This window comes from Mus caroli, unplaced genomic scaffold (assembly GCF_978045245.1).
Source record: "Mus caroli unplaced genomic scaffold, Mus_caroli_1 scaffold_8, whole genome shotgun sequence".
NCBI lineage: Eukaryota > Metazoa > Chordata > Mammalia > Rodentia > Muridae > Mus > Mus caroli.
In genome coordinates, this window is record NW_028227263.1 from 35,560,738 (window position 1) to 35,575,886 (window position 15,149).

At 37.0% G+C, this 15,149-nt stretch overlaps 1 protein-coding gene across 7 annotated transcripts in view; it reads left to right on the plus strand.

Annotated features, from left to right (window-relative positions):
* Positions 1–15,149, plus strand: part of Sbf2 (SET binding factor 2) — a 321,747-nt gene that overhangs the window by 147,056 nt on the left and 159,542 nt on the right. For all 7 annotated transcript variants that reach the window (XM_021166296.2, XM_029479590.2, XM_021166298.2 and 4 more), the window contains exons 4-6: positions 9,552–9,671; positions 11,291–11,401; positions 13,375–13,480. In XM_021166296.2, coding sequence (XP_021021955.1) covers positions 9,552–9,671; positions 11,291–11,401; positions 13,375–13,480 — 337 coding nt within the window. The remainder of the gene's footprint in view (positions 1–9,551; positions 9,672–11,290; positions 11,402–13,374; positions 13,481–15,149) is intronic.

Genomic DNA, 15,149 nt, shown 5'->3' on the forward strand with positions numbered 1-15,149 from the left:
AATAATCACATATTATTAATTTTTTACACTAATCTTAGCAGACAGTGAAAAGAAGCATAAAAAATTATCATTGACTCTAGTGGCTCACAAAATAACATTCTTAACTTTATGAGGAACTAATTTTAAACTGATTTGTTGTGCTTGAAAAGGAGCAGGCACGAAGCTTGTGTGCGCTCCTGAAGGGCTGCTCTGCTTCCTCGAAAGTCAGAGGCTGTCCTAATAGTCCTTCTCTTAGTTCTCACATCTTACTGTCATCCCTAGGTTTCTTTTTTTGTTTTGTTTTGTTTTTTTGTTTTTCGATTTTTCGAGACAGGGTTTCTCTGTGTAGCCTTGGCTGTCCTGGAACTCACTTTGTAGAACAGGCTGGCCTCGAACTCAGAAATCCACCTGCCTCTGCCTCCTGAGTGCTGGGATTAAACTCTTAAGCCAATGAATTCTCAAAGTATAATCTAACAGATGAAGCATGAATCACTTGAGTTTTGAGCATAAATGATGAGCAGAAACGCGGTGCTGTGCCAGTCACCACATATGTTAGTTTATGCTGGCGGATTGGTTAGTTCTGACTTGCAAGCTTTAGTTGATGAGCAAAAGTTGCTTTAAACGGTGGATTTAGTAAACCTTCTGGAAAGAAACGGTGCCAAAACACCAATAAATCATTATACTCCAGTATTAAAACTAACGTTCAGATTTAGTCTTTCTTTAATTACAATGATAAAATAGGCAACAAATTTTAGTTCAGAGTGTGTAACAAAATTTTAGGTTACTATTTTTTAAGAATATATGGATTAAAAATAGTAAATCTAAGTGACAGGTGTGCAGGGATACATTACAGTTCAAGTCAGGCAAGCTTCCAAATGGGCTCCATTTTTAAAGCATAATCTCTGAGCTTCCCTTGTCGTTGTTGGATTTCTCTCTTTCCCTTTGCCTCCTTACTGTTCTGATTCTCTTTATGTTTTGATGATCTGTTTATCTTTTTAGATCGCAGTTTACTGCCGTGGGCTTCAGAGTCCCTTCACAGCCGGGTGCTGAACACTAGCTAGGACATTTTTTTGACTGCTGCTGTTGGTTCACCTGTGCTTCACTTAATATTTACGTGACTCTGCGTTTCCTGCCATGGAGGCTGTACCCTACCCTTTGTGGCAGCTGCTTTGTGGCTAACAAGCTATAAATGTTTAATAAATAAACATGCATGAATACATTGCTATTTACTTAAAACAATTTAGCTCTTTGTTTTAAAAATAATACAAATGTAAACATCTAAGAAAATTGTTTTGCTCTGAGTGTGCATATGTTTTCATTTGATCCATATCAGCTGTACAACCCCATGGTCTAAAGGCACTTGAAATACAGTGTTCTGAACACTTTCCATATTACAAGTACAAGCAAGCGTAATACAAATGCACATGCTTTCCATGTAGATAGGCCTTTAGAAGCTTGCGTTTCTGTATGATATATTCTGATCGTCCTGCACTTATTGTTACCTTTAAATTGTTTTATAGCCACTATTTCTAGTGGCTTCTTGCTATCTTCTTATTCCATAAGAGAGAGAGAAAAAAAAAACACAAATTGAAAAGGAGTAGAACTCACATGTATTGTCTCTGACGAATGCAAGATACATTGCTTCCTTTATAGTGTTCTTTTCTTCTACCTACACCCTATATGTATGCATGCATGTATGTATATATGTACATACATATAGAGAGCTAGTTTCTCACTTATAAATTTATAAATACTTATTACTTAATACATAGTATTCTATATAACATCATAAAATATGCAAGTCAAGCTCTGGGTCCTTTTCTATCCTTTGACATTGGCTTCCCTCTCATCGTAAATAATCGTCATAGTGATAGGCAAAAAATCCTGAAGAGCTCAAATGTTTGAACTATTTTTCTCCTAGCATTATATTTATTTACAATTATAGTCTACATGAATATGTATAAAATACAGCCATAATGTCAATGTCTTTATACATTTTATTCTCATAGGTTGTAATGTCAAATACTACTGTTCAAATTTGAGAAAAAAGTTATTTTGACCTTCTAGTAAAATATAAAAATTTAAATAAAATGTTTGTGGCAACAAATTTGAATATTGATATACTAGTTTATTATTGATATTTTAGTCTAAATGGTTTCTAAATCATATTTAGTATACATTTTGAAAGTGTTAAAATGTTTAATATATTACTAGTGTTTTATCAAACTGATTCCCATATCATTCTTGTGTGTTCACTTAATACTGTAAATACAGTAACAAATAGTAAAGGTTTTCATTTTAGAGTTTATTTACTTATGTATATGAGCACACTCTAGCTGTACGGATGGTTGTGAGCCTTCATGAGGTTGTTGGGATTGAATTTCAGACCTCTGCTCATTCCGGGCAACCCTGCTCCCTCTGGCCCAAAGATTTATTTATTATTACATAGTTGTCTTCAGACACACCAGAAGAGGGCATCAGATTTCATTATGGGTGGTTGTGAACCACCAACACTACAAACCATGTTTAAACAGAGATCTGAAGAACGTAAGGGATGAGCCCTGAAGACACCTAGGAGAAGAATGTTCAAAGAAGAGGGAATGTAGGTGTGCTTGGACAGCTGTGCAGTGTCCTAGCATCCTGTCTACAGAGATCTTACCTTTGTGAAACGGGAGAATTAACGTAACAGATGGCAACAAGATCACTCTATTTAAGAACAATAAGCATTATACCCACTAGCCTTTTAAAGACATAGGATATATATACAGAGATTTTGTCTGCAAGTGTGTTTTATGACAGCCTTTTTAAGATGTGTGTTCTAACAGGATATTGGGGGAACTGGACCTAATAAAATGGAGGGGGGCTCTATGCTTTGCTTCCTCTGCTTGAGGCTGCATAGCAAAGCCAGAAATCATGCTGTAAATATACACCCTTCTTAACTTGGCTTAATTTATTATTTCTAAAAATTTTTGGTTAGAAGACCCTTAGCTAAGTAACATCTGTCAAATTCTAGAGGTGACACTAAAAGTAATGACTTGTAAGAAGACGTTTTTAGTTTTATTTTAATGTTATAATGATTTACAGCAACAGCAGCTTTCTCAGTAAATAAGCAACCTCTCCTATTGGATTTCCATGCCTTGCTAGTCCTGTAGAATCAGGAGCCATGCTATTGTTGCACAGATTAGACTGCAGCATACTGCTGTTCCCCGACGTAGCAGCGTGTACTTGTTATGGAGCTGGGATTTTCCAGACCATTGCCAGGATGGACTAGGTTTTATCATGTGAACACGCCATTGTGATTAAACAATCATTTGGCCAAAAATGAGGAAGCTTTTCGGGGAATTTTATGGCAGAAATATTTTTTTGCAACTATTTAGATTCCACTATTTCTATTTCTGGAATGTCTGAAGTCCTTGTTTATTAAGGAAACTCAGTGTCAATAGGATAGGATAAGAAAGTCTGTTTCAGAAGGAAATTTAGAACTAACTTTTATACTTGCACTTTCTTTTTATCCTTTTCTAAAAAACTGAATGTTTAAAGAAATGTGGGAAGAATTTTAAGTTAATGTGGTATTAGTAGAAATGTACATAATAGATGTTGAATATATCATTTACTATGATATGAAAACCAAGCACCAGGATACAACAGACTTGCGGCTGGAGTGTACAACCTGAACACCAGGATGAACTTTCTGAAGCCAGACCCCCTCTGCTGTCTAGAGTCACCATATGAAATTAGAGTACCTTTTGGCATTGCATTTAGGATGTGTTTGAAGAGCAGTAGCATTTTTGTATTTGGGTATATGCATTTATATAACATGTTAATTTAGCCTATACTACTATTTATTGTAATAATAAGAGGACACAAGTACCTACTAATAGATAAGGTATGCTAAGTGATTCCAATATACATAAAAGATGAGGTGGGGTCTGACAAGATGGCTCTATGGTTTAGAGCACTCACTGCTCTTCCAGAGGACCAGGGTTCAATTCCCAGGACTTACAAGGAAACTCACAGTCTCCCTTTTCTTGACTCTGTGGTCACCAGGCATGTAGCCTTAATGAGGCATGCTGAAAATAGAAAATCATTTTAGGTTAGAAGGCTTATAATATTGAGATAGATAATGCAACAGCATTTCTAAATATTAAATTTCAAAACATCATAAGATCTCTCAAGTTCATTTAATTTTCTTCTTCAACTTCATCATCATCCTCTTCTTCTTTGTAAAAATTTGTCCTTGTTAAATATACAAACCAAGCTTGGCATGATTATTGTTCATGTCTGTAATCCTAACACTCAGGAATCTGAGGCAAGAAGATTGACCTGAGCTCTAGGCTACCTTGGACTACATAAGAAGATTCAAGCTATTCTAGGCTTCAGTAAAACCCTGCCTTAGAACAAAACTTATAAAACTAATGTCACAAATAATTATTGCATAATGGATAATTTGGCCACAAAATATAAGCAGCATTATTTCTATGGCCTGATAAATTATTTCTAGAAAAAAATATTGAAAATTTACATTAGGAAAAATACTTTATCAAATAACTATCTGCATACTTTTTTCTTCAAAGAGGAATTATGACTGTTCCCTTAAACCTGGGGTACTATGTGCATATGTGTGCCAGGGGATGCATGGACAAACACACCACCTTAGTTGTTGGGGGTTGAGCACATCCTGGAGCACGCTGTGCAAGTGCTCACTAATAAAATTCAACACCAGCCTTTGGTGCATTGTTTCTTAGAAGGTAGCTACTGGGATTAAGAATAACAGCATTCTAGGATTTATAAAGTAAAACTCAACATCTATTAAGAAAAATCAGTGTAATTAGGTCTTCTTTGAAGGTCTGATAGAACTCTGCACTGAACCCATCTGGTCCTGGAATGGATACAGAAAATGTGGTACACAATGGAGTACTGCTCCACTATTAAAAACAATGAATTTATGAAATTCGTAGACAAATGGATGGATCTGGAGGATATCATCATGAGTGAGGTAACCCAATCACAAAAGAACACACATGATATGCACTCACTGATAAGTGGATATTATCCCAGAAACTTAGAATGCCAAAGATACAATTTGTAAAACACATGAAACTCAAGAAGGAGGATGACCAAAGTGTGAATACTTTGTTCCTTCTTAGAATGGGGAACAAAATACCCATGGAAGGAGTTACAGAGACAAAGTTCAGAGCCGAGATGGAAGGAAAGACCATCCAGAGACTGCCACACCTGGGGATCCATCCCATAAACAACCACCAAACCCAGACACTATTGCATATGCCAGAAAGATTTTGCTGACAGGACCGTGATATAGCTCTCTCTTGTGAGGCTATGCCAGTGCCTGGCAAATACAGAAGTGGATGCTCACATCTATTGGATGGAACACAGGGCCCCCAATGGAGGAGCTAGAGAAAGTACCCAAGGAGCTAAAGGGATCTGCAACCCTATAGGTGGAACAACAATATGAACTAACCAGTACTCCCAGAGCTCGTGTCTCTAGCTGCATATGTAGCAGAGGATGGCCTAGTGGGCCATCACTGGGAGGAAAGGCCCTTGGTCTTGCGAAGATTATACGCCCTAGTACAGGGGAATGCCAGGGCCAGGAAGCAGGAGTGGGTGGGTAGGGTAGCAGGGTTGGGGGAGGGTCTAGGGGAATTTCAGAGAGGAAACTAGGAAAGGGGATAGCATTTGAAATGTAAATGAAGAAAATATCTAATAAGAAAAAAAGAAAAATCAGTGTAGAAATGTAAAACATGATTATTTAATACTGATTTACATTTACTGTCCCTTTTCTTTCTTCTTAATAATTAGTGGAGCCGGGCGTGGTGGTGCACGCCTTTAATCCCAGCACTTGGGAGGCAGAGGCAGGTGGATTTCTGAGTTGGAGGCCAGCCTGGTCTACAAAGTGAGTTCCAGGACAGCCAGGGCTATACAGAGAAATCCCTGTCTAGAAAAAAAAAAAAATTAGTTGAGAGCTTTGTATAATGGCTACACATTCTGTTTTGTGTTCTGGTTAAAATAGTGTAGTGGTCATTTATTTGAAATAGCTATCTGCTTACTCAAGTTGTCTTTCAATAATACTCTAGGGCAATTATCACACTCTCATAAAAATGTGGATGGCTTTATCTGTTCCAGGAATTTCAATCATTTTTGCCATTTTAAATCTTTAGTAATCCATGAAGACCATGATTCATTAGGTGTGGAAATTTTGGTAAATTAATAATCATAACTTTCCTATTATTTTTAGACATTCCAGAAACCAACCAGACTCATTTTGATTTGTGCACAAATTAAAATCTTTCTTTTTCAAGATCCTCTGGACCTTTTCTATACATTTAGATGTGTACATTCCTCAGACAATTCATTTTCAGTTACATGCACTATACTAGAAACCAAATGAGCTCTAAAGGAAAGTAAAAATAGAGTTCCGGGCCTCAGTGTGAGGGAAAACCTCTCGGTTAAATACCCAGAAAAACATTTTAAGAAATTGATTCCTGGGCTGGCAAGATGGCTCAGTGATTAAGAGCACTGACTGCTCTTCTGAAGGTCCAGAGTTCAAATCCCAGAAACCACGTGGATACCATCTTCTGGGGTGTCTGAAGACAGCTACAGTGTACTTACATAAAATAAATAATCTTTTAAAAAAAAGAAGAAGAAATTGATTCCTGCATTTATAGACTGAGCAGATGGCAGGTAGCCCACCAGGTCATAAGGCTGACCTGCCGAGCGCTTACTTCATGGGCTCACTAATCACTGAACAAACAGAAGTCCTGGCCTTCACTTAATCCAGTGGGAGAAACAGAAAAGGAAAGGAAAGAAAAGAAAAGAAGAAAGAAAAGCCTAAGATTACTAAAACTGTTAATGAGTTAGATGATGCTGGCATGGAGAAAGAGAAAGAAAAAGAAAGAAAGAAAGAAAGAAAGAAAGAAAGAAAGAAAGAAAGAAAGAAAGAAAGAAAGAAAGAAAGAAAGAAAGAGAAAGAAAGAAAGAAAGAAAGAAAGAAAGAAAGAAAGAAAGAAAGAAAGGAAGGAAGGAAGGAAGAAAGGAAAGAAAGAAAGGAAAGAAAGAAAGGAAAGAAAAGAAAGGAAGGAAGGAAGGAAGGAAGGAAGGAAGGAAGGAAGGCAGGCAGGCAGGCAGGCAGGCAGGCAGGCAGGCAGGCAAAGGACAAGGGAGTGTAGATTCTGCAGTTCCCAGTAGAGTGGTCAGCAGTGGGTCAGAGCAGAAAGGGCAGGAGATCCAGGAGCACAGACATCAGCTTCTCTGTAGGAAGTATTCCAGGTAAAGAAACAATAAGCAGGTCCCAGTAGATGGTCCCATTCCTAGTGTGTCTGAGAGCAGCAAGGAAGAGTAAAACTTCAAAAGAATAAAGGGAATGAAAGCTGGCTATATTAACAATCCAGAGTAGATATAGGCTCACTCTTCTGTGGTAGCAGTAGGAAAATTTGGAGGTCAGGATATTCTGATAGGTGGATATTAGCTATACATGATAAAAGAATGAGAATTTGAGATTTGCCACACCAATAGGGTTGCTATTAGCCTTGCTATAAGAGAATAGACCTTAGGCAGAAAGATTAAATCTTACATTTTGACTATTTTTGAGATGTCAAGTAGGCAACTGGCATTTCATGACATTTTAGGAGAGTGTGAAGTTACAAGCCTAAAGTTTTGGTAAACCATACTGGGAAGCAAGAGAGTAAAGGTCAGGAAAGGAAGATTTTAGGAGGAAGTGAGTTTAAGCTGGAATATAGATACTGGAAAAGGAGAGGAAGGGGGTTCTATTAGAGGAAATAACCTATATTCTCAGACTATCTACTGACAAATCTCAGTGTTTCATTAATTTGTTCTCTCCACTCCCTTCTTAAAACTTTATGAATGTTAGAGTCTTGCCAAATAGTAAGTGCACAGACTTATTTGTGGACTAAAAAGATTTTTTAAAAGATTAATTTTACTCTTTGGTGGAGTTTATTTGGAAGTTCTCTCCATCTAGAAAAGTAGTTGGGCTTCTTGACTGTGAAAGTACGGCTTCTGCTGGCATGACCTGAGTCAGGGAGAACTTCATCTTGAAGCCCTGGACAGCTTGACAGAAGCCACTGGCACTTGTCATCTTGCCCACCTCGATGGACACGTGGCTCATGTATAGGTGTTCCTGTCCCCATACTACTGCATGCTAGTGATGGTTAGCTGGAGTGCCCCTGCAGCAGAAGCACTGCATCATGTCTCCCTCTGTGCTTGGGTCGTGGCACTGGCAATATACGTGTGTGCTACTGCGAGAGTCTTAGTACAACCAGATTCCGAAGTTCAGGCTTGGTGACTTCTACCCAAGTTCACAGTCTCCCCTGGGACCTCGTTAGCTGTGATATGGATGCCAGAAATGGGACTTGCCACCATGAGTTTGGGTGTGAAAATGCACATACCAATGGCAGTATGTGGTTCTTGGGGTGGGCACCAGGCAGCACCACCCCACCTCATGCTTTGCCTCCCAACCTTGTGCTCACAATTTATGTATAAGGCCTTCATGGAACTCGGTCTTGCTTTCACCATCATCCAAGTATTTATGTTTTGTTTTATGTATGTGAGCATTTTGACTACATTTATATTTATGTACCACCTGTGCGCAATACCACAAGACCAGAAGAGGGCTTCGAATTCCCTGGAACTAGAGTTATAGACAGTTGTAAGCCACCATGTGGATGCTGAGAATCTAACTGGGGTCCTTTGGAAGACCAGCCAGTGCTCTTAACCCTTAGCACTCCAAATAATATGTCACAGGTTTATTGACTAATAGTTGTTGAAACTTAGAGTTTCTTAAACTTTGTTTTTTTGTGTGTGGTTTGTTTGTTTGTTTGTTTGTTTGTTTTTACATTGAAAAGTGATAATTTACTGTGCTGCCAAGAAAATTAAAATATTTCTATATAACCTCATGAATGAATGGGAAACTTTGTTTTTTTTTAAAATTGTGGTTTATTGTGGTATAAAGCAGATTATATTTCAACCTGCTTTAAATATACATTTTAGCCATTTATAAGCATACATTTTCAATATACTAATTACAAAACTTTACTTCTTGTACAAAAATGTTCTCTTTTTAAAACAACTGCCATTGTTCTAAATGTGCAGAAGCACTTGACATTTTACTAAGAGAGCTCTGAGCTTTCTGCAGGCCTTAGAATCCCCACGAGAGAAAGATTGGGTCCAGTAGAAAAACAGAAATGAAAATAATTACCTTATTTCTAGAATAAACTTTTCCCTATTTTTTGAAGACTGATTTTGTACTTGAATAAGTGATATTTTTAATTGTTTGGGTTAGTACTTAAGACTAACTTAAACATGTCTTCATAACCTTGATTCCTGAGAAATGAAACACTCAAAGTTGGTGTTCATACCTGTAGTCTATAGAGCTTTGAAAACACATGAAACAAATACTCCTTACTTTGTCATTTCTTGCCTACTATTTGTAATTAATTTGGATTCTTCTAAGTTATCTGTAAGGTGTGCGGTTTGACTATCTTGTGTGAACTATGAACCTAGGAAACTTTGTACATTGGTTGTAATTTCTCCTTTTCCAGGGAACGAAGAAGGAAGAGATTGAAGGTGAAGAAGTATCTGGTTTAATTCAACCCGCAGAAGTATTTGCCCCCAAAAGCCTGGTGTTGGTATCCAGATTAGACTATCCAGAAATCTTTAGGGTAAAGAGTTCATAATCATCTTATCAATTTATGATATTGATAAATCTATTTTAAATAAACTAAGATGACTAGAGATTTTTTTAATTGAAAACATTGTTAGATTGAATTAGTGATTCACCAATAAGATAAAATAAAATGTATGACATGAAGAAGCAGATTTGTGTTGGATGAAAGAAATTCCTAAATAAGTTACCATGATTATTCACACTTCTAAGAGTATAATGTTTGTTTAAAAATAAATTTCATGTTAATTAAATAAAAATTGTAAACCATAAAAAATAATTTGATTAGCTTCAAAACCTTCAAAAAGTCTCAGTGTAACAACTATGAATATGTTTACTGAATTTTTGGTGTTAAATTACACTAAATATGATTAAGTGAGATTTTAGATAATTCTGATGATGTCTTTAAAATACTTTTTATTGCCAGGCCTGATGACCCAGGCTAGTAATTGTAGCATTTAAGAGATAGAGACAAGAAGACCGTAAGTCCTGGGCAAGCCTGGCCTACATAGTGAGATACCACTTGTTTCTTTCAGATTTTTTACCCCTTTTTTTAATATTCAGAATTTTCAAATATAAAGATGTATGGAAGAATAAATATTTGTACTAATATATAAGTATAAAACTAGAAAGTAGGATTATACATTATAGAATAAATAACAACCTCATTATTACAATGACAATTATGACTCCTTTAGTGTGTTTTGTGACATACTATTTAGTATATGTAATTTCTACAAATTAATGACAGTTACAATTTTTTAGACACAATTTCAGTAAGTGAAAAGATTGAGATTAGATGTTAGGATCAAGAAAGAATCAGTCAGAAAAGAGCTTGCTGCACCAGTAAGAGAGTTTGGCCTTGGCTCCTCGGCACTGCTGTAAAAGCCAAGCACATGACTAACTTCAGTGCTGGGGTAAAGCTAACAGGACAGGGAGACAAGCGTCCCAGAGCTCACAGGCCAGCCAGTCGACTGAATCCATGATTTTCAGATTCAGTGAGATCCTGTCTTCAAAACATAAGGTAGAAAGCTACTGAGGACAACTGTGGGCATCCTTCTCCAGCATCCGTGTATACACATGCTCACATGCTCACCCCGAAAGAGAAGTAAGATAAAGAAAATAAAGAATGCATTTCATCTTCTTTTATCACTTACTGTCTTGTACACTCAGCATGTTAATCTTGCTGTCTTACCTGTTTGCTGTCCTTTGTTCGTTTCTATCAGACAGTCTAGATTTGTAAGAACCATATAACAACTTCTCTTAATTTTTATCTTGAAATATGGAGTTTCCTAAAATAAGTTTAAAAACAACCAGGCAAACAGTATGGAGAAAAACAATTCAGCCTTACAAATTAGCTGTAGTGGTTATCTAAACAGAGGTACCTGTTTTACAAATTATGGCTTTCTGCTTTCTATAAACTTATCTTGGAAGTTCATTTGAGTGTTCTGGTCCTAGAGGAAAATTTAATAAACCTGTTTTGTTGCTTAAGATTTATTTCATGTTCAGTGTAGAATATAATTGACGTGGTTCAAAGAGAAATTTTCCTCGCAGAGATGTCACAATCTATTTTTATTGACACTGCCATGAAATGACCGCATGCACGACTCTCTGCAGGCTTGCCTGGGTTTGATCTATACTGTGTATGTGGACAGCATGAGTGTCTCCTTGGAAAGTCTCATCGCAAATCTTTGTGCTTGCCTTGTCCCAGCTGCTGGAGGGTCTCAGGTAAATAGAACACATTTATTCTGGGTGATTTAATTTATGACAAAAAAGAAAGAATTCTTCAAATATTTTTTGTTTTAGGTAGGATCCTATTTTAGGTAAACCTTGTCCCTATGATGTACCTTCTAGACACCTAAGATTCCATTCTTTTCATAGTCAAGAGGCTGATTTCAAGGGCTTGAGACATGGCTCAGTGGCTAAGAGAACATCTAGCATCTACACCACATAGCTTACAACTGTCTATAAGCCCAACTCCAGGGACACCTGACCTTAGTAGCCATTTGTATTCATGTCCATGGACTCACCTCACACACATATACATAATTAAAATAATAAAAAGAAATCTTTTTAAAAAAAGGACCCGATTTTCAGACTGAGTTCTCCTTTAGGTGGCATAATTAGCAGACATATTTGATGTACCTTCAAACCTACTTTTGAACTTTTTGGACATATCTTTCTTTTTTTAAAGTATTTTTTATTACATCTTTTCCCCAATTACATTTCCAATGCTATCCCAAAAGTCCCCAATACCCTCCCCCCAACTTCCCTACACACCCATTCCCAGTTTTTTGGCCCTGGTGTTCCCCTGTACTGGGGCATATAAAGTTTGCATGTCCAATGGGCCTCTCTTTCCAGTGATGGCTTACTAGGCCATCTTTTGATACATCTGCAGCTAGAGTCAAGAGCTCCGGGGTACTGGTTAGTTCATAATGTTGTTCCACCCATAGGGTTTCGGATCCCTTCAGCTCCGTGGGTACTTTCTCCAGCTCCTCCATTGGGGGCCCTGTGATCCATCCACTAGCTGACTGTGAGCATCCACTCCTGTGTTTGCCAGGCCCCGGCATAGTCTCACAAGAGACTGGACATATCTTTCTTTAGAAAGAAATTTTCAATATGATTCTGCTGCTTTTTTATTTTTGTATATAGTTACACTTCAATTATATTAAGTAAAAAAAAAAAAAAGACCAAAATTAGAAGACAAAATTGAGTAAACTCTTTTTGTAACATTGTAACTTTTAAAAAATAGATTCCTTTTTGTCTGTACCTCGATGTTTAAAAAATATTGTCTTAGAAGCAGAAAAATAAGAATCTTTGCTACCATGGTTTATTTATTGTTTCTTAGGTCAACCATCTTTAAAAGCACTGGAGCTAGAAATGCAGCCCTGGTGAAAGAGAGCACGTGCTCACCATGTGCAAGGCCTTCCTATCAATTCTAGTGCCAGCCAGAGCAGAAGGCTTGTCTTCTTAGACCTTAAAGACATCTAGTTGGCCATGTATTTTGCTTTTTATATATCGAGTAAGAGAGACCACACTCTAAAAAGTCACACCACTTGTCCTTTAGTCTCTCAAAATGGTAAAGTGTGTGTGCGCGTGCGCATGCATGCATCCATGCATGATGCTGTTGTCCAAGAAATTCAGAGGCAGCAGATCCTTACTGTTAGAGTTCAAAATGGTTGCAAGCCTCCTGACATGGATGCTAGGAACTAGGCTCAGATCCTCAGAAAGAGTTGCAAGTCCTCTTACCTGAGCCATCTCTCCAGCCCCTGCAAAACGTTAAATTTGAAAAAGAAAAGATGCTACTTATAGGGTAATTAGCATTTTAACTCTCTTCTTTCTCAACTTCTTTTGTCTTAAATTACCTCCTCTCTTCTTTTTTCCTTCTTCTTCCTCCTCTTCTTTTTCTTCCTTTTCTCCTCTTCCTCTATGGTTTTCTAAAGACAGAATCTTAAAGGTAGCCTTGGCCTCTCATGCCTTTCCATTGCAGAAGCAGCTGGTTCTGTTAACACAAGTTAACATAGTTTTGATCAGTTATAATTGTTAGTGATATTTGCTCTTATCTACTGAGGTTTCAACTTCCATGGAATGAATTTTCTGATATCATTTTGATTTGTACACAGCATAACTTGTATGTTTTAGGTTATATGTTTCTGTTTCTTGTCTCTTATGACTTTATATGTGTTTCTCTCATTCTGCAGAAGCTATTTTCCTTGGGTGCAGGAGACAGACAACTGATCCAGACACCTTTGCATGACAGCCTTCCTGTGACAGGCACTAGTGTGGCTCTTTTATTTCAACAATTAGGTATGTCTTATCCTGGATTTTAAAATATCTTCTTATAGAAGCCTGTGGCTGGAAAAAATGACTTAAGTTTGTATCACCTGACATGATAAAGGAAATATAAAGAAACCGTTTAATGTCTATTGTAGCTTATCTGAATCAGAAAGAAAGAACAATAGACCAAGCTTCCATAAGGACTTGATTTTGATCACCCCATGGCATAGTTTGGATATTTGGAAGCAAGTTGCATCAAAGAAAGGGGCTAGATGAAGGACACTTTGTATTTACTGCTTGATATGATTAAGGATGGAGAGAGGTGCATCAGGTGTTCCAGCTTGTCAGAACACTGTGACTACATATTTGAAGATATATAGAGGAACTGAAACAGTTGTTCTTTGCTAGTTAGACTGTGAAAAGCTTACCTCGGTTATAGTTTGGGTCACTTGTAATGTTCAGTTTATTCCTAGGCATTTACCCATGGCAAATGATAATGTGAATTCATAAAAATATCCATAGCCATTTTATGCTAGTAAAAAATTAAAAGCAGTATTAGTGTTCATCAAAGGTGGTAGGGAATTAATAATGCACATATATGAAATTCTGTGGTCTATCCTCATGATGGGGTATACAATGAAAAAGAATACATCCTACATAGATTAACATAAAAATAATTCTGATGACTGAAAAACATCACATAAAAATGCATACTTTATGATTTGGTTTCTTAAACTGCAGTCTAGTCTGGTGGCAAAAACAGGTCTCCAACTACATTGTTGGCAGAAAGATTAAGATTAGAAAAGTCATGAGGAAACCTTTTGTGGTAATGATTTTTATAAATTAATATATCAAATTCTTAACTGAAAACTTCTTGAAAAGTGTGTGAATCTGTAGCATCCTTAAACAAAATAGAAATAAGTAGACACAAATGTCTGTTATGAGTGGATTTATTAATATACCTTATATTTTATTCACTCAGTGGCAAATTATTGAGGCATACAAAGGAACATAGTATTGATACATGGCATATCATGGATGTACTTTGAAACTATGCTATAAAAGAAGCCAGACAAAAAAGCCATATATAGCCAGGTGTGGTGGCGCACACCTTTAATTCCAGCACTCGGGAGGCAGAGGCAGGTGGATTTCTGAGTTCGAGGCCAGCCTGGTCTACAAAGTGTATAGTCCAGGACAGCCAGGACTATACAGAGAAACCCTGCCTGGAAAAAAAAACAAAACAAAACAAAACAAAAGCCATATATAGTATGATTCTGCTTATATGAAAAGTCCAGGATACGCAAATCCATATAGACAGAATCTAAAATAGTAGTTTCCAGAGGCCAGTGTAGAATACAAAGAGGTCCAAGATTTCTCTTGGATGACAGAACTGTTTTGGTTTATATATGAATAGTAGTATATGGTACTAAAACTACTGAATTGTACACTTCTAAACAGTGAATTTTGTAATCCCAATACACTCAAGAAGCTAAGACAAAAAGATTGCCACAAGTTTAATGCCAGCTTGGAAATACAAATTGGAATTACTCTGCTTAAAAAAGGGGAGTGGGAGGAACACATTTCATAATACGTGAACCATATGTATCTCAGTAAATACAAAATTACTGTGGTTTTTGTAAAGCAGCTACAGAAACAACTTGTAACTGCTTGAACTGAAGGTTGATAGAATTGGAGTTTT